The 21,970-nt window shown below is 47.6% G+C and overlaps 1 protein-coding gene across 3 annotated transcripts in view; it reads right to left on the minus strand.

The window, feature by feature from the left end:
- Nucleotides 1-734: 734 nt before the first annotated feature.
- The window catches only part of LOC149368006 (uncharacterized), a 50,630-nt gene continuing 29,394 nt past the window's right edge, over nucleotides 735-21,970 (minus strand). For all 3 annotated transcript variants that reach the window (XM_089558188.1, XM_089558198.1, XM_089558179.1), the window contains exons 7-9: nucleotides 15,632-15,843; nucleotides 7,425-7,622; nucleotides 735-2,613 (exon numbers count right to left, since the gene is read on the minus strand). In XM_089558188.1, coding sequence (XP_089414314.1) covers nucleotides 2,356-2,613; nucleotides 7,425-7,622; nucleotides 15,632-15,843 — 668 coding nt within the window. In that variant the 3' untranslated portion in view covers nucleotides 735-2,355. The remainder of the gene's footprint in view (nucleotides 2,614-7,424; nucleotides 7,623-15,631; nucleotides 15,844-21,970) is intronic.

Here is a 21,970-nt window from a genome sequence, read left to right on the forward strand (position 1 = left end):
AAAACGTCGTTGAAGCCTCCAGCCATCATGACAAGATTCCTCCCTTCCTTGTTTTCCGATAAATGATGTTTTGCATGTTCAATGGCCGACTCCACAGTCCATCCCGATAGTGCTGCGACTTTTACACGTGCATCGTCCCTCAGTCTTTCCTTTGTCACTTCTTCGCACCTGCACATATTCGAGTTCCCCAACACTATCACACAGTCCTTTCCATTCTCTTGGCCTCGATTTCCTGACTCATTACCTTGGACGTGCGGTTCTGTTGCCTCATTTTTTTTGTTCACCTTCGCCCTTTTCTCAGCTTATCATCACAGCTGCAGCTGCACAGCTTTCCACCACGCTCTCCTGGTCTCCTTTATCATATGATACCAGCTCCCCATGGGTCAACGGCTCGTAGTCCTCCTTTGTATGTCCATCACTTTGAATGAAAATGGCGCACCCGGTCAGCTCGACCTCCACTTTTTTGAACCTTTACTCTACAGCTGCTCTACCTCCTCTTACAGCCTGCAGCTGTTCCTCTAATTGCCTGAGATGTTTGCAAACCTTCGTATGCTGGCTCATAATCACTTCCATCTTTCTCGCCGCATCGCACTGTCCACAACGATATCCGGCCTCATAGTCGTGCTTGTCCACCTGGCTCCTGACTTTGAAATCGCCACTGCACTCCTCACTCACTCACCTTAATCATTTTTCGTGCCATTGCCATTTGGTCAACAATAAAAGAACCACCAAAATAACGTTGTCTGCAAAGTTTATTTTTCAGTTTTGGTGTTTTGGACAAGAGCATAATACTATTAATACTACACAGGCTGTCCTGGTCCCACAAAGAAACACCACTGCTTTCTTGCAATGGCCTCCATGCATTGTGGATGTGCAAAATGAATGATTTACAAGCCAGTACATAACTAGTGGCTTAAACAGATATGTTCTGAAAATACAGAAGTTGAATGAATACCACCTCCAGACCTGTCTTCCTCTTTGTCAAAACCACAGCAGAGTATCACAGAAAAGCACAGAGGAATGGAGCTGATGCCGTAAAGACTGGACTTGAAGAAAGCCTTTTTATCATTTCTGTCAGCAGGTGTCAGGGTGATTAATCTCCGTCAACGAAATAGAGTAGCAAACATGACAGGACAGTGACTATGCAGAGTTTGCATGCATGCATATACAAACTGTGCCACGTCCAGGACCATTCCTCTCAATATTAACGTTATTAACTCAGAAATTGGTAAATCTGTCATTCACAGACAAAGAATCTAATGTGCAAACACAAAATGGGCCTTACTTTTAGATACAGATTTAATTAGAAATTAAAGCTTTATGGTGAATTTCCAAGGCAACTTCAACTCACTGCAAGTGACAACAGTTTCATGGCACCTGGAAGTGCAAAGCTAGTTTTGGGTACATTCATGGCCGCCAAGTTAAGAAACAAAGGCGTATAAACTGTCAGCACTTTTCGCAGCCACTTTAAGTGAATGTGCGAGGTATCGTGTTCGTTTTATAAACAGAGGTGCTTTCACTGGGGAACAGTAGCTGCTATAACAGAGCGCACTGAATGCAAACTTAGCAGATATATACTTTACTATATAGCACGTCACTATCTCGAACACTGGCCGTCATCCTATGCAAGTACAAAAAAAAGAAAAACTGCTCAAAAATGGGCAATGGAGAGCCTTCATACATGAGGTTCTATTCACAACTACATAATTACAATAGCTGTATTTATTACGACTAACAATAGGCACTTCTTTTGAAATTCTCAAGATGATCCCTGTCTTCATTATAACCTAAACTAACAACAAAAAATATAATTAGAGCACAAGTGTAACCAAGCATTCATAAATAGCTTCACTGGGGCATTAAAGTGAAAGGATGATTGATAAAAATCACGTTTACTACAAAGACACTTAATAAAAAAAAAGAATACAAGAAATGCACGATTATCTCGATCTACTGCACTAATGGTTAATGTTCCCTTATCAAGAGAAAAGTAAATAGTTGCAGTGTTGTTTTATGTGCAAACTTAGAATAAAGGACATACAAGCAATCAATTTAAGGTGAATAACTCTTTGCGAATAAGGTGTTATTTCACTCTTGGGCAAATCGACTAGAAATGCCACTGTTATCTAGGAACCTCTATGAAATATGCAGGTTCCAAGTGCAAGAACACCAAGAAATGACACGTATAACAGGCAAATAGTGCACGCGCAGGAAACAATAACCAGCACTGCGCGTTAATGAAACCGGATTCTGTCTTGTTCCACACATGTCCTCAACTCCCCGCAACACACGCAAGGCTCACAGTGCTCCTCGCACTCGGATGAGAGATGCGTGCTTTGCCGAAGTCGGCATCCTTCATCCGGTCTTCTTGTTCCTGCGACCCTTCTCCTTCTTGGAAGTGCGCCGCTTCCCTTTCCCTCGCGGCGTTTCTTCATCGTCCTCATCCTGCTGCAGCACATCGGAGACCCTGAGGAAGGAGCAGATGTGCAGCAACGCTTTGCTGCTGAGGTCGTCCAGCTGCACCTGGCGATGTGCACTGCCGTCACCACCAGGGCCAGGCTGCTGCTTGTAGCAGACCAGTTCCTCGCTGACTATCCCAGCGAGCTGCCAGAACTGCACGCGGAAAGAAGCACAGGTTGCAACAGGGCAGAAAGCTGAGCTAGTCGGTATACATTCACTGCGAAAAATCCAGGCGCTAACAAAAAACGACACAGAGGGGACAAAGCGCTTACTCTCAACTGCAAGAATTTTTATTCAGAAGCTTCTATATATACAACAAAAACCAAAACAAACCCAGAGTAATCACACGCCACATGCCGACCAATGTGCAAGAAAAGATTACCTCGCTGTTTTCAATCGCTCTTTCAAAAAACCTATCTCTCTGCTACACAAGCCAACCGACGGGTCACTAACACATGTATTCCCCATTTCTGCGATTATCACGGAAATGGGGAATACATGTGTTAGTGACCCGTCGGCTGGCTTGTCTAGCAGAGAGATAGGTGTTTTGAAAGAGCGATTGAAAACAGCGAGGTAATCTTTTCTTGCACATCGGTCGGCATGTGGCGTGTGATTACTCTGGGTTTGTTTTGGTTTTTGTTGTATATATAGAAGTTTCTGAATAAAAATTCTTGTAGTTGCGAGCAAGCGCTGTGTCCCCTCTGTGTCGTTTTTTGTTAGCGCCTGGATTTTTCACAAAGAAGCACAGGTGGCATGTGGGTTTATTCGATGCAGCATCTGCACTGCACTGAAATTCACCAGCCACGGCTTGGAACGTGACACCGCGGCCTTGGAGTTAGCAGCCAAGTGTCGAAGCCACTCCGCAAAAGCATAGTGAGAAAGAGACGGCTGAACATCAGGAAGGGTGGAGAGAGAGAGACTTTAATGAATAATGGAGAGGTCTGCCTGGTTATGGGCTGGCATGCCACTCCAGATGAGGGTGAAAGAAGAGGGTGAAAAAAAAAGAAAAAAAGGGAAAAAAGAAAGGTGACATTATGCATACTCAACACTCACGTACTCACAATTATCAAAGGATGCCCACTAAACCCGTGTCCCTGAGAAAAACTAACAAAGCTCTTGTCCCTCACTCAGCTGAAGTCGCATCAGTCCAGGGTCCAAGGACATGCTCCAGGTGCACTGGGTCGTCCTGACGGAGTCCTAAAGCACTTAACAGTGCCCTGCGATGGGGACTAAAGATTTGGCAGCGGCAGATCAAGTGCTGAAGATCCTCGTGCACACCACATGTCGAGCACAGAGAGCTGCTTGAGGCACCAATTTTATAAAGCTAGAATTTAGTGAAGGCAACGTCCAGACGAATTCGGTGCAGGCAATTACGATCACGTCTGTCTAAATTGCATGATATGAGAAATTCACAAGTGGGGTCGATGCAAAGAAGGGTAGAGAGGTCGAGCATATGGGATTCTGCCCCTCACCTTCTCCAGCACACCAGGGCCAGAAATGCGGGATCAGTGGGCAAAGGGTTGGTGACGATAGCAAGTCATGACACAGTAATACAAGGAGCACACGTGTTGAGAAAACCATAATACACATATGCATGGTCAAGGCAGACACACATCCCCCATGAATGCATAATGGAAAGCATCAAGGAAGCATTTTTGCCCCGCTACTTTTTCATTACAATAATGCACATTATCTGGCAAATAACATTTCATCACGTATCAGACCTTTTGTTGATGGTTGCATCATACAATCCCCAATAACAGTGAGCACTTTGCTATTCTGAGTGACCTGCTTGTAATATATATAAACAATGCTCTACGTGATTCATGATACTGAACTACGAAGTGCAGGGTCCGTATTCCAAGCTTGTGTCATAATAACGACCGTCATAATCTGCTGCAGCAGCCACATCTGATTGGTCGAAACGCCGGAAGCGGATGAGGTGCTTCAGATGCCAAAACTAAGTCGCGAAACTGCTTTGTTAAATCGAAAGAAAAAATACATGCATTTCAATGAAAGTAAAACACTCAAATGAAAAAAAAAAGTTCTTTGCATCGCGAACCTCGTTTCATAGCGGTTCGTTATACAGTAAAAGCTCGTTAATTCGAACTCGAGGGGGACTGAAAAATTTTTTCGAATTAAGTGGAGTTTGAATTAACGAGCAGATGACAAAAAAAAATGGCCATTGCATTTGGCTGCTAGGGCCGAAGCCAAAATAGCCATATCTGGGATCGTTATCGAGCAATACACGCTACTACTCTTTGAGGTCGGCGATTGCGGGTATCAAAATCATGCGAGTCCAAACACCAAAAAGGAAATAAAGATATCCAATCAATTTATGCACCTGGAACTAATGGTAAGTGTACCCACGTGAGCGTCAAGCTTAATGATGAAATATGACACTATTTATGGTTCAAAAACATGTTTATTAACAAAAGAATGTCGATTGAAGCATATCAAAATGAAAAATAATCGGTGATTTGCATTTGTTTGAGCTTTCTTCGCTGTGACTCGAGAAGCATTCTCTGCAACTTGCCCAACATCTCGAGCGCAGCATCCGAATTCTCATCAGTGGAGAAATAGTGCGCAGCCAGATCGAGTGCCGATGCTGCATCACATGCACTCTGAGGAGGCAACAGATCGTCCTCTTTGTCGGACTTGTCATCGCTGTCAGGCGTGCTCGCCGCGTGTGAGTTGTGCTGCTGACTGCACACAGCCTCAATAATCTCGGTGTCAGTTAAAGGCCCCATTGTCTCCACGCCGTTGTCTACGTCGATAAAGCTCTCAAAGTCAACACCCTCCGATAAAATAGCGTAGGCAGGGTCCAGCACGATGGAGCCATCACCTTGACCCACTTGAACATCCAAGTCTGCTGTGCTGCAGGCTTCTGTGGTTTCGCTGAAGCCACACTTGCGGAAACAGTTCGCGATAGTGTCTGCCTTGACGGCATTCCACGATGTTGCCAGCATGTGGCGAGCTCCGCGCAGGTTGACATCATACGGCTTCCTACAAGAATCCACTCTAGGAGGTGGCACCTGTACAGTGTCTTGAGATTTTTAATAATCTCAAGGTCCATAGGCTGCAGCACAGCAGTAGTGTTTTTTGGCAAAAATGCCAGACGGATCGCCTTCAGTCCATTGACGTCACAATGCGCCAAACAGTTGTCGACGAACAAAAGAATATTTCTATTCAGTGCCGCAAACTTTCTGTCGAGTGTGCACAATCAGTTCGTGATGATTGCTCGCGTCATCCACGACTTTTTGTTCCAAGTGTACTCAACAGGGAGAGTCTTCACGCCTTTAAAGCAACGAGGCTTCGCTGCTCTGCCTATCACTAGCAAGCGGCACCATTCCGTGCCCGTCACATTCGCGCACACTAGCACGGTAACTCTTTCCTTTCTGCGCTTTCCACCCGAGCACGCATAACCTTTATAACTCACAGTCTTGTTTGGGAGCAACTTAAATAAAGGGCGGTTTCATCTCCATTGAGGACATCGCTGAGCGAGTAATCAGCAAGATACTCCTTCAGTTCACCTGAGACCCAATTTTCACAGGTTTCTTTGTCGACTGCGGCTGCCTCTCCACAGACGTTTTTAAACGTCAGCCCGTGGCGGGCCTTGAAACAAGATAACCAGCCTTTCGATGCACTAAAGTCGCTGATGTCCATTTGGTCGGCGAAGTCCGCTGCCTTCACAGCAATTATGGGTCCACTTAATGGAATATCCACGTAATGACAGCAGTCTCCATCTCGGGGTAAGCCGACGTCCGTAGTCTTTTCCGCGAGGGCTCAATCTCCTTTTAGTAAGCATCGATGACAGAGTACTTGTTCTTGATGTAGGTAGACAACGTGCTTTTTTTGATGCCATACTTCTCGGCAATCGCTGTCTTTGTTAAGAGACCACGTTCGACCGCCTGCAACATTTCAACTTTCGTCTTTAAGTCCTTTGCCGAGAACTTCCACGGCTAGCCATGATCGGCACAGTCGATGAGACGTTACCAGCGAGACACCACACAAACGAGCAAGCTCATGTAACACACAACAAGAAAAGACTACACATGGTGCTGCATTCCACCGATCGCGGCCGCCACAGCGCAACGAAGACCTACAACGGCTTGCTCCGGAGCATCGGCGGCGGCGCCCGCGCGGAAGAGAAAACCTGCTATGGCATGCGCTGGAGAGTGGTGTGGAGCGAGCGCGGCTTCGGCTGCTTATCTGTTTTTTCAGCCAGCGTCCGCTGCAGCGGATGCAGTTGTTGTGACGCGCGTCTTTTCTTTCCTTTTATCTTTGAACTCTCCTCTATCTGCACGTGGCAGCGGTGGTGGCTCGGCTTGAGCCAGTAGGCAGGCCCGTGCACTTTCCTTTTCATCCTTCTCTCAGTCGCAACAACAACGCCGGAGGCTCCAGCAAGAAAATTCGCGGCTTGCCTCGTGCGTGCCAAAATGCGCGCTGGCTTTTTTCTTATTGTTGTGCATATCAAAAAAAGAAAAATTAATGCATTGTACTCGTTACAAGGCGACTTCTATTTGCGAGAAGCAATGTCGGCTGTCGGCTCCTAGTTCGAATTAACCGACATGAATACCAGTATGCTCGAATTATCGGGAGTTCTGGCCCATTGATATACATAGGGCTTTGCAGGGACCCGGGCATCAGTTCGAATTAACCGGCGGTTTGAATTAAGCGATTTCGAATTAACGAGCTTTTACTGTATCGAGGTTCAACTGTATATAAGCTCTTCCAACCCTACACTGAAAAACCCTACCAGCCTTTTTAATAAACGAGAGTGTCAATAAATCCTTTGCAGTTTATTAATGCAGCTCAATCGTGAAAAACCATCAGCAGTTTTGGATAACACATTTTTTTGGATGATACAATTTTCTCCGCATTTTTCGAGACTGCATCAATGAAATTCTGGTGTTCTACCAGACGCAAGACAGAAGATGAGTTTCATGCGAAGCAAAACCTACCCTGGCGTGCAGTCGATCTGCGCCGTCTCGAATCCGCTTCTCAGCCTGGGCTCTGTCCAGGGACCCCATGCACTGCACAGCTGCCAGCAGCTGTGGGTGCCAGGGTGCCACCAGTTCGTAGGCCAGTGCGGCACGCTTCAGCTCCGAGCCCAGAGCAAATCCGGCGGCACACTGCACCAGACCGCTGTTGCGTCGCACCTGCAGGCACAACTCAGTGTGTCGGCAATTTATTTATTTATACTACATCCTACAGACCCTAGTCTGTTTTGGTTTATTAGGGTTTAACGTCCCAAAGCAACTCAGGCTATGAGGGACGCTGTAGTGGAGGGCTCCAGAAATTTCGACCACCTGGGGTTCCTTACGTGCACTGACACCAGGTTTCTCGAGAGAACGGGCGCACACCTTTGCAGAGCTCACGCAAATGCACCGCTTGGACCGTCGGACTTACCCTCCTCCACACCCCTCTCTTACCCATTCCCAACAGATCCTCTGGAGACGCCTCCAGACCCGCTCTCTCTCATCCCCTCAGCTGCTATCCCACTACTGTGGCACCTCCCCTGCATGCACCCTGTGCGGCGACCCTCACGCCACACTCTCCCACATCCTTTTCGGCTGCCCTGCTGATCCTCCCCCACAGGGACAGCCCGCGTTATCAAGTTGGGAGGACTGGTGGGTCGTGCTCTCGTCTCCGGACCCGCCATCGCAGCTTGCTGCGGTGCTTCGGGGTGCCGACGTCATGGACAAACACCACACGAACGTTCCGACGTAGAGTGGGACCGTGCGGTGGTCCAGGGACCCAAGGGGGGTCTAAACACACTTGCCATGATAAAGTTTTTCTCTCTCTCTCTCTGACATCGCACAGTACACGCGCCTCTAGAATTTCACCTCCATCAAAATTTGACCGTGCCAGCCGCGATCGAACCCACGTCTTTCAGGTCAGCAGTCGAGCACCATAACCACTGAGCCACCGCAGCAGGCCTACAGCCCCTAGTGGGGCTATTACAGGAGTGAGGAAAAAATTAGGCAATCCTCGGTGAATCACTTGGACGCATCAGAAGCTAAATGTTTGCTATATCCGAGGTTGACACACTTTTTATATCCGACTTGGCATATTAAAGCTCGTTATATCCACCGTTAGCACTGAAAGGCCATTATAATGAGGTGGTATACTAAGCTTCGCATTAAAGGTTTGTATTCTATATCCTATACTACACTATGCTATACTATTGTATATACTACACTATATACATATTCTAATCTAGGTTCGTATTCAAACACTAAGGTTCATATTAAAGTTCATTATATCCAACGTTAGCACATGAAAGGCCATTATAATGAGGTCATATACTAAGTCTCTTATTAAAGGTTCATATTCTATATACTATACTATTCTATATACTATACTATATACATATTCTATATCTAGGTTCATATTCATATACTAAGGTCCATATTAAAGTTCATTATATCCAACGTTAGCACATGAAAGGCCATTATAGTGAGGTCATATACTAAGTCTCTTATTAAAGGTTCATATTCTATATACTATACTATTCTATATACTACACTATATACATATTCTAATCTAGGTTCGTATTCAAACACTAAGGTTCATATTAAAGTTCATTATATCCAACGTTAGCACATGAAAGGCCATTATAATGAGGTCATATACTAAGTCTCTTATTAAAGGTTCATATTCTATATACTATACTATTCTATATACTATACTATATACATATTCTATATCTAGGTTCATATTCATTTACTAAGGTCCATATTAAAGTTCATTATATCCAACGTTAGCACTTGAAAGGCCATTATAGTGAGGTACCCATGCACTAAGGTTTGTTATACCAGAGGTAGCATACTACAGTGTAGTCCACTTATAACGATACCAGATATAACGATATATCGGTTATATAGATCAAATTATTTAGATTTATCAATTTTCCCATTACCCCTATGTAAAAATAAACCACATATAACGATACGATTATCGGCGATATATCGGATACAACAATAGAATTTTGACCGCCTGGAAAGTACTTACTAGGAAATTTCGTATGAATGTTTGCAAAAAAAAATAAAATTATTTGAAGAGAATGACGGGAAAAGTGCCGCAAATAGACCGTTGTGGAGAAATCCGCAAGGAGGCGATGCATGCGGCCTTTGGAAGTAAGCGCCATCATCATCGCAATCGCTGGAGAGAGAAGGTGGGGAGAAGGGGAGCGTTTGCTTGGCCGCCAGTCCGTTGGCCACCGCTGTGCCGTGCGAAGGGTGCGGCCGTATCGCTATCGCCACGATCACACGATTGTACGTGGAAGATGGCGCCGACTAAGCGGACGGCGATCTCTCTCGAGGTGAAGCACCAGATTCACAAGGATTTCCGGCAGGGCTTCAAGGTAGGAAGCCTCACTAAAAAGTATGGGCTTTCGCAGTCAACTATTTCGACAAGAATCAAGGCTGTAGATGTCCTCGAGAAGGCTGGCTCCAGCGGCCACGACGACCAGAGAAAGAGGGTTAGAGACCCTTTGTACAGAGATGTCGAAGAGAGTCTCTACCAGTGGTTCCTGAACGCTCGCAACCGGAATGTTCCGATCACAGGACCAATTCTGTCTGCAAAGGCGAAGACATTCGCTTTGCTTCTGGGACGTGAAAACTTCGAGCCCGGCGGAGGATAGATCCAGAGGTTCAAGAATCGCCACGGCATTGTTTATAAAAGCGTGGTCGGGGAGGCTGCCTCGCTGGACGTGTCGGCGAAAGACGAGTGGCTGGCGACAAAACTGCCCGAGCTGTTGGAGCGCTATGAGGAAAAGAACATTTTCAATGGGGACGAGACAGCGTTGTTCTACGAAATGCTGCCTTCAAGGACGCACGCGCTCAAAGGGGACCCATGCATCGGTGGAAAGCACAGCAAGGTCCGAGTGACAGTGTTTTTGTGCGCCAGCATGGACGGTAGCGAGCGTCTCAAGCCGTTTGTGATTGGGAAATCCAAGAGGCCCCACTGCTTCAGGAACCAACATATTCCAGTCCGCTATCGGAATAGCAAGAAAGCGTGGATGACTCGCGACCTGTTTATGAATGGCTGCTCAAGTTTGACGGCGCAATGGAACGAAAGAAGAGGAAAGTTGTCCTACTCCTCGACAATTGCTCTGCACACAGCGTCAGCGTGAAGCTGACGTCTGTTGAGTTGGTCTTCCTGCCTCTGAACACCACGGCAGGTCTGCAGCCCATGGACACAGGCGTAATTGCCAATTTCAAGGCCCTCTACAGACGTCGCATGCTCGAATGGCTGATCTTAAAAATAGACCGCTCGATATCGCCAGAGCATGCTTCCGGGCCTCCTCACCTGAAGGTGAGCTTGATCGAAGCGGTGCGGTTTGTGTATGGTGCGTGGTACGAGGTGAAGCAGTCCACAATCAAGAACTGCTTTAGAAAAGCAGGCTTCGTGCGTCCCGACTGTGCTGTCTCAGAAGGGACAGATGACTTGCTCCCCGAAACTGCCGATGTGGGTGCACTCTGGAATCATGTTGCCGTTTCCGACAATGCCGGCGGAGCACTCTTAGACGACTTTTTGAACACTGACAACGCTGCTACTTCGTGTGAGGAATTCACCGATGAGGCCATTGCCGAGGAGCAGCTATTGCGACAAAAAGCGGCATCGAGCGATGATGAAAAAAGTGATGACGATGACGGCAGCATTGACAACGATGGCAGTGACACCACCACGCCGGCTCCAATGTCTTCACGAAGTGCCTTACAGTCCATCCAGTCGCTGACAGGCTTTATGCATGGTACAGGACTGCCGCACATGTACGCGCAGCAGCTAGAGACGATGCATACGGAAATAATTAAGCTTCAGCTGCCGCTCAAGCAAGCGCGGATTTCACAGACTTTTTTAAGCGTGATTAACCTATTTATTCTCTTTATATGTAGAGCAATAAAGTGTTCAGTGTTCTTTAGTGACTAGCTTTGTTCTATCCGACTGAATCATCGCTGGCAAGTAGGTAAGTCTGCATGCACGGGAAAATGCATGCGTGCTCTCGTTTGCTTTTTTTTCTTTATTTTTTTTGGCGGTCCAGATATAACGATCGAATTTTCCCGTTTTCTCAATATCGTTATAAGTGGATTGCACTGTAATTCTGTTCATAGACCAGTCGGCAGGTTGCCAGCTGCCCACCGCCTCAGTAGCCCACTGGCTACTGACTGACGGCGATTGCCATTTCCGCTTGCATAGACCCTTTTGATGCTGATGCATCGAAAAGAATAAACAGAATACACAATAATAAGCCAGGGTACAACACAAGGAACTAAGTGTAATACGGTAAGTATATGACAAATACAATTTAATAGAGGTGCGCTAAGGTAAAATAAAAAGCATTATGCAGTGAATACAGTACAATTAAATACAAAACATCACACACATCAATTGCTGTTAAAAATGAGCTAAATGGAAAAACTGGGTTACTGCAGAGATTAAGTTCTAGTGTTAGATCATCCACGGAAACAAACTAGTATATGTATGAATTAGTATGAGCCAAGTAGAGCTTATCATTAAGGTTACAGTGACACCTGGTCAAGTGGGGAACGTCAGAAAAATGTATACACATTAAATGAAACAAGATAAGATGAAGTGACGATGCAGTGGAGGAACTTAGTGACTTAATGCGAGGGCATGGATGGAGGGGTTAGGTTCAAACAAGACAAGGCACAAAAGGGAAAAATGGCGATCATACCGATGATGTATGAGCCTGACTGCTTTTCTTAGTACGCTCTTGATTGGGTTCATCACCATCCTCAACTGTGCCCACTGCAGGGCAAAGGCCTCTCCCACATCTCTCGAAATAACCGTGTCTTTAGCCAGCAGTGCCAGCCCAGAGTGACAGCAACCAATACCGTGATAGCAAGAAAAAAAAAGATGAGAAAACCTCAGTGTACACAGACGCTTGTGTTTTGTGCTGTACTACTGCACCTGCTTTTAGTTTTGCTACAAAAGAATAGATGAATGAAATAATAACCAAACCTAGTACTTCTAACTGGTGTGCACAGCAGCCGGGTAGATGCAAACCAAGTACAATCCCAGCTGTCCACGTTCAGCTGCAACCTCGTAAAACACCTATCGACTAAGAAAGCATGAGGTAGGGTCCCCTAAGTCGAAGGTGGCTTGCATAGATGACAGCCAATCCAGCAGATCTTGGAGACCCACAGACAAGCGTTTCAAGAGGCTAATACTGAACATCAAGTCATAAATATTTATATGGGGCATTAAAATGCCTTCAGGCACTGCCTTGGCTAAAGGGCAACTATAGAAGTTTTAGAATTCGACGAGTTTAAAGGGGTAGGTTGTGTGTAACATACACATAAAAGCATGCAATAGCTTTAGCTTTTTGTGCTAGCATCCAAAATGGTGACGTAATCGCCAAATAAAGCTGCATTGGTGTTCAGGCTTCTCTGCAGAGCACGGGCGATGAGCAGAGACTGCAATGATGACATCACGTAAGGCGGTGCTACGTTTTACGGTTGTTTCAAGTAAGAAAACCAACGTCACCGAAGGTCAAGCCCACAAAGCATTGTTTGGCGACACTGGACAATGCACGGCAGCACGTTGGCAAAGGCAGCGGACCTCTGAAATTTCGTCACGTTATCACGTTTTCCCGCACTTCTCCAGCGCAGCGAGAAGCCTGAACATTGACACTGTTTTAATTGGCGATTATTTCGCTGTTTTAAATGCTAGCCCAAGACTACTTCGCGTGCTTCACCTTGAAGCTTCATGCACTGGAATTTTTGAATAACCTCGAATTCTTAAAAAACCATTTCAGGTCCTCTTTCAGTCGCTGGAAGGAGGAATGTACTAACGTATTTACTCGCATAATTTGTGAATTTTCTCTCCTAAAAGTAGGGCTTCAAAAAGGCGGGGTGCACAACTTATGCGGAGATTTCGCGAACATGCCCTAAAAGCTCTACAAAAGTCATAACGAGCAATGTGTACAGAATATTGCTGCATATAAATCGACACCCCACTCGTGTCCCTCACTGATAAAAAAAAAGTTTGCTCCAAATATACTAAGTCGATGCATCTCCCCACCTCCCCACCACCTCGGCCAGCGACCCTTCATGTGATGGCATGACGACACATGTGCGCAGATAATTGTAAAGTCAGCACTGAGAGGCAAATGAAAATAAAAGGCGATAAAACGGCACCCTCGCATGCAGTCTGGCACCCGCCTGAGTAGCAGCAAACAGAAAAGCCAATTGCTTGGCAGTTTCGATTCTGGCATGACGCACGCTCTGGACGTTACAGGAAGTTTGCTCTCGAAGCCGTTCGCAGGGAAATGTGACCGCCGATGCAAGTGGGTTGAGTAAACAATGCACAGTTGAGTTTTTCGTACTGAAAGCAATTTAAAAACGGATCACCGACTTCTTTTACACCACTCACTCACCTTTAGCAGCCACACTGATCTTCCCAAGCCTGCCCTGTGAGCACCCGCGTGCATGCTGGTGTGATTGCACAGCAGAGAGTGCAAAATGTGCGAGTAAATGTTTCTTTAAAAAACATAAAGGTAAAAAGTTGGGGGCGCGCAAATTAGGAGAGCAAATACGGTAACAAGCTTCCTCACTTCGCACAAATTCACAATGATGCGGCCGAACAACAGTATACTCAGTCATGGGAGAAGCACATTCATCCCACGCCCTTGTCATATCTGCATACTGCTTTTTGCGCACCTTAGTACAAGTCAATGTTAGACCTACAAAATGAAAGACACCAGGAAGTAAACACAGTGTCTGTCGAGAGAGCAGGTTAGCATTTGTGAAAATTAGGTTAAAGAAATGTGGCATTCATTCACTAGGGGCATGACTAGTGGCATCAGCAAAGCATTCTCTATAAAAGAGAGTTAGAATGAGCACAGTGAGAAAGTGTCTTAGCTGCTGCTTCAACCCACAAACGCGAGGATTGTACTGCCAACCCCAATAGGGTGGCTGGGCACTGACAGGATTGTACTGCCAAAACCAATAGGGTGGCTGGGCACTGACAGGATTGTATTGTCAACACCAATAGGGTGGCTGGGCACTGACAGGATTGTACTGCCAACACCAATAGGGTGGCTGGGCACTGACAGGATTGTATTGTCAACACCAATAGGGTGGCTGGGCACTGACAGGATTGCATTCTCAACACCAATAGGGTGGCTGGGCACTGACAGGATTGTACTGCCAACACCAATAGGGTGGCTGGGCACTGACAGGATTGCATTGTCAACCCCAATAGGGTGGCTGGGCACTGGCAGGATTGTATTGTCAACACCAATAGGGTGGCTGGGCACTGACAGGATTGTACTGACAACACCAATAGGGTGCCTGGGCACTGACAGGATTGTATTGCCAACACCATTAGGGTGGCTGGGCACTGACAGGATTGTATTGTCAACACCAATAGGGTGGCTGGGCACTGACAGGATTGCATTGTCAACACCAATAGGGTGGCTGGGCACTGACAGGATTGCATTGTCAACACCAATAGGGTGGCTGGGCACTGACAGGATTGTATTGTCAACACCAATAGGGTGGCTGGGCACTGACAGGATTGTACTGCCAACACCAATAGGGTGGCTGGGCACTGACAGGATTGTATTGTCAACACCAATAGGGTGGCTGGGCACTGACAGGATTGTATTGCCAACATCAATAGGGTGGCTGGGCACAGGCAGGATTGTACTGCCAACACCAATAGGGTGGCCGGGCACAGGCAGGATTGTACTGCCAACACCAATAATGTGGCTGGGCACAGGCAGGGTTGTATTGCCAACACCAATAGGGTCTGGGCACAGGCAGGATTGTACTGCCAACACCAATAGGGTGGCTGGGCACAGGCAGGGTTGTATTGCCAACACCAATAGGGTCTGGGCACAGGCAGGACTGTACTGCCAACACCAATAGGGTGGCTGGGCACTGACAGGATTGTATTGCCAACACCAATAGGGTGGCTGGGCACCGGCAGGATGGTACTGCCAACACCATTAGGGTGGCTGGGCACGTGCAGGGTTGTATTGTCAACTCCAATAGGGTAGCTGGGCACAGGCAGGATTGTACTGCTAACACCATTAGGGTGGCTGGGCACAGGCAGGGTTGTATTGCCAGCACCAATAGGGTGGCTGGGCACTGACAGGATTGTATTGCCAACACCAATAGGGTGGGCGGGCACTGACCATGCTCTTGACCCTCTGCCAGGGGGTCTTGTTCTTCCAGCACTCGACCACCTTGATGTGGGTGAGGGTGTGGCTGTCCTCCAGGGCCTCGGCCAACGTCTCCACCAGGAGCCCAGCGATGGCGCTGCTTGACCACAACTCCAGGCTGTGCACACGCCGACTGCTGGTCAGCCAGTCACAGAGGACACCAACATCCGTCCTGGTGAAGGTGCCTGGGTGACACCCAAGTGCAAAGGTTAGTACAGCTACCAAAGAGGGGAAAAAAGCAAAAAAAGTTCAAGCATGAAACAGCACATCACTATGCACAGCATAAGAGTTGGCCCTTAACAATTTTAACTCGAATGGGAGCAAAAAATTGTTCCAATTACTCTTGGTTCAAATTGAGCAGACCCACTTTAATGCCCTGCATGACGACGGGACTAAAGTTCCAGTTTCAAGTAACCTCGCCGTTTGAACTGTCCGAGTTTGAATTACAGTCCCTTGTATTTATTTATTTTTATTTATTTATTTATCAATACTGCAATCCCCTCTGGGGATTTTAGCAGGGTGGGATACAATAGATACATAATGAAAACAATAACACAGACAAAGCATATAATACAAATTAGATCCATGGAGCGTATAAACAGTTAAAGACAACACGTTTCTAAACAATACCTAAAACAAATTCCGACAGTGATGATTTTGAAATTTGATCATTGGTTAGTAGATTCCATTCAGTTACTGTTCGGGGAAAGAAAGAATACTTAAAACAGTTATTATGGGTGCTAAAGGCAGTTATTGTGCGACTGTGTCTCTGCCTTGTAGAATACCCAGATGAAAAACGTGCACAGCCACGTGCTGTAGGCAGAAATGGATGATTAGGCACAGCATACGTGCTAGTTAAGGGACCGGGGTGTCATTCGTATCACACAAGTCTCTGAAATTTCACAATAAACAGGTGACACCCAGAGCCTAAATGCAAACACAGATGTGTACCAAAGCATTACAATGACGAAAAAGTTGCCAACCCACGCTCAACTTTACTACCTCCAATATTCTTCCCAAATTATTTGATACATTGAATATGAAAGCTCTGCATTTCCAAAACACTAAATGCTTTCTTTCACATGCAGAGTGAAAACTCAAAAACTGCTAGGGAACCTAAATGTGCACTGCAACCTCAGTGATATACATATTACTTTGTTCACAAAACAATTTGAAAGACACAGATAGTAGACACAAGGTAGGCACTAGACTCGCAACTGAACTTTATTAGCTGTGATGGGTATTTATATGCATACGCAGCTGGAACCCAAGAAGAAAACAATTTACACAACCCAGAGAAGCAAACAACAGAACAAAACCACCGTGATGTGATCAAATCAGGTTGAGGAATACGAGATGCGTTGATTAAAACTACGGTGGCTAGCATAGTGGCAATGGTGGTGGGTTAGAACATTGGACTGCCATCAACTCACCCTTTCGCTTTGCATATTGTTACGGGACGGCGGGCCCGCGCAGAGAAAGGCACAGAGACTCAGACACAGGAGACTCGGACACAACCGGCCGCAGCCATTCTCTTTCGTTCTCAACCTCACGCGCTAGCGCCGCGCGCTCTCTCCTCGTGCTCGCCCATACCTCGGCACCAATAGAGGTGGCTCAATCACACTCACACTCACGGCCACTCGCACTCACATCCACTCATTCACACTCACACTCATGTCCACTCACACTCGCAAACACTCACTCACATTCCCACTCAAGACCACTCGCACTCACAACCACTCACTCGCATTCACACTCATGACTACTCGCACTCACAACCACTCACTCACTCTCACACTCATGACCACTCGCACCCGCAACCACTCACTCACACTCGCACTCATGTCCACTCGCAATCACAACCACTCACTCACACTCATGACCACTCGCATCCGCAACCACTCACTCACACTCGCACTCATGTCCACTGACACTCGCACTCATGTCCACTCACACTCACAACCACTCACACTCACAACCACTCACTCACACTCGCACTCATGTCCACTCACACTCAGAACCACTCACTCACTCGCACTCATGTCCTCTCACACTCACAACCACTCACTCACACTCGCACTCATGACCACTCGCACTCACAACCACTCACGCACACTCATGGCCACTCACACTCACAACCACTCACACTCATGTCCGCGCTCACTCTCATTCACGTTCACTCACTCTTTCCTTGTTTGCTAACAACGAAGGGGAGGTGAAATTTACTAACGCAGCCGACTTCCCTCGTGGCTCCCCTAGCATAGCCTGAGTCGCAGAGATGGGGTGGTGAGCCATCCAGGCTTTGTCGGGCTATTAGGCCAATTTTCACAGTTTCACTGCTCGGTGGAAGTGGTCACTCATCACGCATATTGCATGCACTGAATGGTACGAACGTGCGCTCCCGGGCTTGCTGCTGAGACGATGAGTGCGTTTTCAGCGTCAGCTAAGATGCCAAGTTTTTGAACGGTGTCCATAGGCGTGCGCACGGTTCTCCATGAGAATGAGCCATGTTTCAGCGCAGTGCCCCTGCCCCCCATCTCAACCACCTCTCACCTAGGCCCTTACGGCCAGAACGGAGCGCAAAGATGAGGAATGATTATAGAACATTTATTTCCATGTGATGTAATTTTAAAATATACAAGATATTATTCAGCAGTAGTTTTTATTTTAATCTGTAACATCGGCAGAGGAATATATGGTATAGAGAGGATAGGCCGCTGGTTCCTTCACACTCAAAATGTGAACAAAGGGAGGGGAAAGCCTCAGTGTGCTTGCCAGCATTTCCACAAGAGGCCTTGTGGAAAGCTCTTCACCCAGACGAAGACAGCCCTCTTGTTGAAACGTTCGCAAGCACACTGAGGCCTTCCCTCCCTTTGTTCACCACGTGAATACCGGCAGAAGAAGGCAGTCACTGAGTCGCTGAAGCATCAGTGTAACATCGCGCTTCCAGAGTAATTTTCGTTCTCTCTAGATCCCAGAAAATGTGATAGATTTGCTCTGTGTTACTGTCACAGCAAAAAAGAACCTGAAAAGCTTGTCTCAAAATGACCCGGCAAGTAAACAGTTCTTGGAACGCGACATCATGGGTCTTCGGCCACTAAAAAACCTGATTCGCCATAGCACTGCACTGTAAACAATGATGGAACAGGTCCGACAGAGTAAATGTATGGGGCAGACTTGGCGATTAGGGGGCTTAGACGATTGAGGGGGGGGGGGGGGGAGGCTCTCCTCCCTACCTTGTGCGCACGCCTATGACGGTGTCTAAGAAACGATAATGAGTTTGTCTTGACAATAGTCTTGGATGGTGTCTAATTACCAATATTTGGTCTTGCTTGACAATGACGTTCCGTACTCTGCATGAACACATTGGAGTCAAGTGGCAACTATGAATACATTCGTGGCATGGAAAATGGAGCGTGTTTTTCAAACGATCGAGTGATTTCCTCACGGAAAGGAAAATGGCTGGAATGGGCCGCAAGTAGAGGATTTCCCCGCATAATAACGATGCTAGGGGGAGTTGCCATTAGCAATCCATTTACAAAACCTCCTAAGTTACTATGTGTGACCGATCTGTGTACATGTCTGCAGTGCAGAACGTTTTCTGCATTGCACGTAATCCCTGTCTGATGGAGGTTTTACAAACCAGCGCGATGTTTTTGAGGCTAGTGCGTGCGGAGACCACGTGCGCATCCGCGTGGTGATAGGGGCGCTTACATTTCACCTGATTATTGTTAAAACGTCTTTCGCAGAAGAATGCGTATGCAGGTAACTTGTGAGCCATTTTGTAGCGCGCGCCCTTCTGAAACTAAAGGACTTTACTGGAAAAAAGCGCTATCCAGAAGTTCTCAGAGGAAATCGTAGTATCCGGATCAAAGGATACCGCATGCAGTCCAGATATCAGTGTGGGTAGGATAGCTGAAATCAATGCGTGCAAGCAGAAGCTGATCCACTTACTTCACTGAAAACACGAAAAATAAACAAAATCGCATTTCACAAGCTTATTTCGATTTCACTCCCCCAGTGACAAAGCTTAGGCGCCAAGTAGGTCAGGTTTTCGCGTGGGTCCGGCCCAATCAACAAATTACGGCCAGAGCAGAGCTCTGCAATGCACACATCTGGGCATAGAAAAAGAAAACCTAAGAGTCCACTGCAGTACTCGAGATTCCATCTTACAGTAGTTATTGCCAAGAAGCGGACAGTTGTTGTTTCAGCAGTAAGCATTGTAACTCTTTTGTATATGAGATCGAGCCGTTGGGGGGCGTGGCAAGGTACACCTGTCTATATTTTCAGGATTGGCAGTGCGAAATTCGATAAAGGATCTCACAAAACTTGTAGCGGCTCATTGCATCCGTGAAGGGTCTGCGCCCGTGCCAATGGTGAACTACAAATGCAACGAAAGATTGCCGTTCCTGTGCCAGCGGAATCCTCAGCTTCGATTGTCCAAAGACACGAGCTTGATGCCTTATGCTGCCTCGAGCGCCCTCAGTAGTGAATATTTGCTTCCCTCAGCTGTCAACAACATGAAAATAGCTAAGCGGGTATCGTGGTCGCGAAACATACGCGACCGACTTCGCTGTCGCGTCCACCCACCACTCACGTCCACTCACAACCACCCATTGCCACTCACGTCCACTCACAACCAATCATTGCCACTCATTGCCACTCATGTCCACTCACATCTACTCATCAAACATGTCCACTCACCACTCACCTCTACTCACGCTCACATCCACTCACACTCATCTCCACTTACACTCACATCCACTCACTCACACTCACACTCATCTCCACTTACACTCACATCCACTCACTCACACTCACACTCATGGCCACCCATGCTGACATCCACTCACTCGCACTCACACTCATGACCACCGGCACTCATATCCACTCACTCGCACTCATACTCACATCTACTCAAACTCACAACCACTCACTCGCACTCACACTCGTGACCACCCTCACTCACATCCACTCACTCGCACTCACACTCATGTCCACTCACACTCACGACCACTCACTCACACTCACACTCACAGACGTTAGTGTGAGTGTGAGTGAGGCGATATGAATGCACTCATGAGTGAGTGTGCCGACCCATGTGCTCGCCCCACGCCTCTTCTTTATTTGTATACCGCAGCGCGCTCTTGGTTGCGAAGGTCGTATGCCGTTACATCTTTCCACCGGGGGGGGGGGGGGGGGGGGGGGGAATAAGAGTCTCTTCCAGTCTCCAAGATAAGAGGGGGAAGACACCGCTGGTGTCCCCTAGCGCGTGCTTCGCTTTGCAGGCGGCATCGAACACGTCCCGATGAGCCCGGGCTGAGGTTCTTCGCACCGGCGCAGCTTGGTGCGCAGGAGGCATCGTCACGTTGTGATGACAGTGTCGTCTGACACGAGACGGTCCCGGTAGATCCCGGGGCTGCTTGTAGGCGACTCCTCGCCGTACGAAAACTGCGAGGGCTTCTCGCACCGCGGGACTTGGGATTGCGTTCACGGAGCAGCGCTCCACTTAAGGGGTGGCATTCAGGAAGGGAGGCACTAGGGAGGACGTGGGAGCCAAGTCGGGATCACGGTGAGTGCCGGAGACATAGCTCTTCATGTTGGAGACATGTTCCGGAAAAATGTGGTGTACACCGCGTGGTCGAAGCTCGGGGAGGTCTTCTAGACGGTACGTAACAGGGCCGAGCCGTGCAACTACACGGTAAGGGCCGCGGTATCGGGGCAAGAGCTTCGCGGCACGGCCAGTCGTGCGGATGGTGCGGCGAACGAAGACCAAGTCACCGGACCGGAAGGAGAGAGGTGGTGGTGCTGCAGCATTGGCCACTTGCGCACGCGCATGGGCCGTGAGAAGGTTGCGCTGAGCGTCGAGGCGGGCGGAACGAAGTCGTTGGGCGCAGTCAGTCGGTGACGCAGTAGGATGGCGAAGGCCCAACTGCGCGTCGAGAGGGATGGAGGGCGTTCTGCCATAGACGACTGAGAGCGGCGTGACATGCGTTGTTTCTTGAGCCGCAGTGTTGAGTGCAAAAGCTGCAGTATAAACAAAACGATCCCAGTTTGTGTGGGACGGAGCGACGTAGGAGGCGAGTATATCCGTAAGGGTGCGGTTGACACGCTCCACGAGGCCATTGCACTGGGGATGATTGACGGATGTAGTGGAATGCGCAATGCCGAAGGAGCGGAGGGCACGCTCAAATTCTTGGGACATAAAGCAGCTCCCGCGGTCCGTGATGAGGCGTTGTGGCACACCATGCCGAAGAACAAGATGTTGTTCCACAAACAAGACGGCATGAGCGGACGACGTGTCGGGAACGG

Source organism: Amblyomma mixtum, chromosome 1 (genome assembly GCF_055824585.1).
Source record: "Amblyomma mixtum isolate Tamu chromosome 1, ASM5582458v1, whole genome shotgun sequence".
NCBI classification, from domain to species: Eukaryota; Metazoa; Arthropoda; class Arachnida; order Ixodida; family Ixodidae; genus Amblyomma; species Amblyomma mixtum.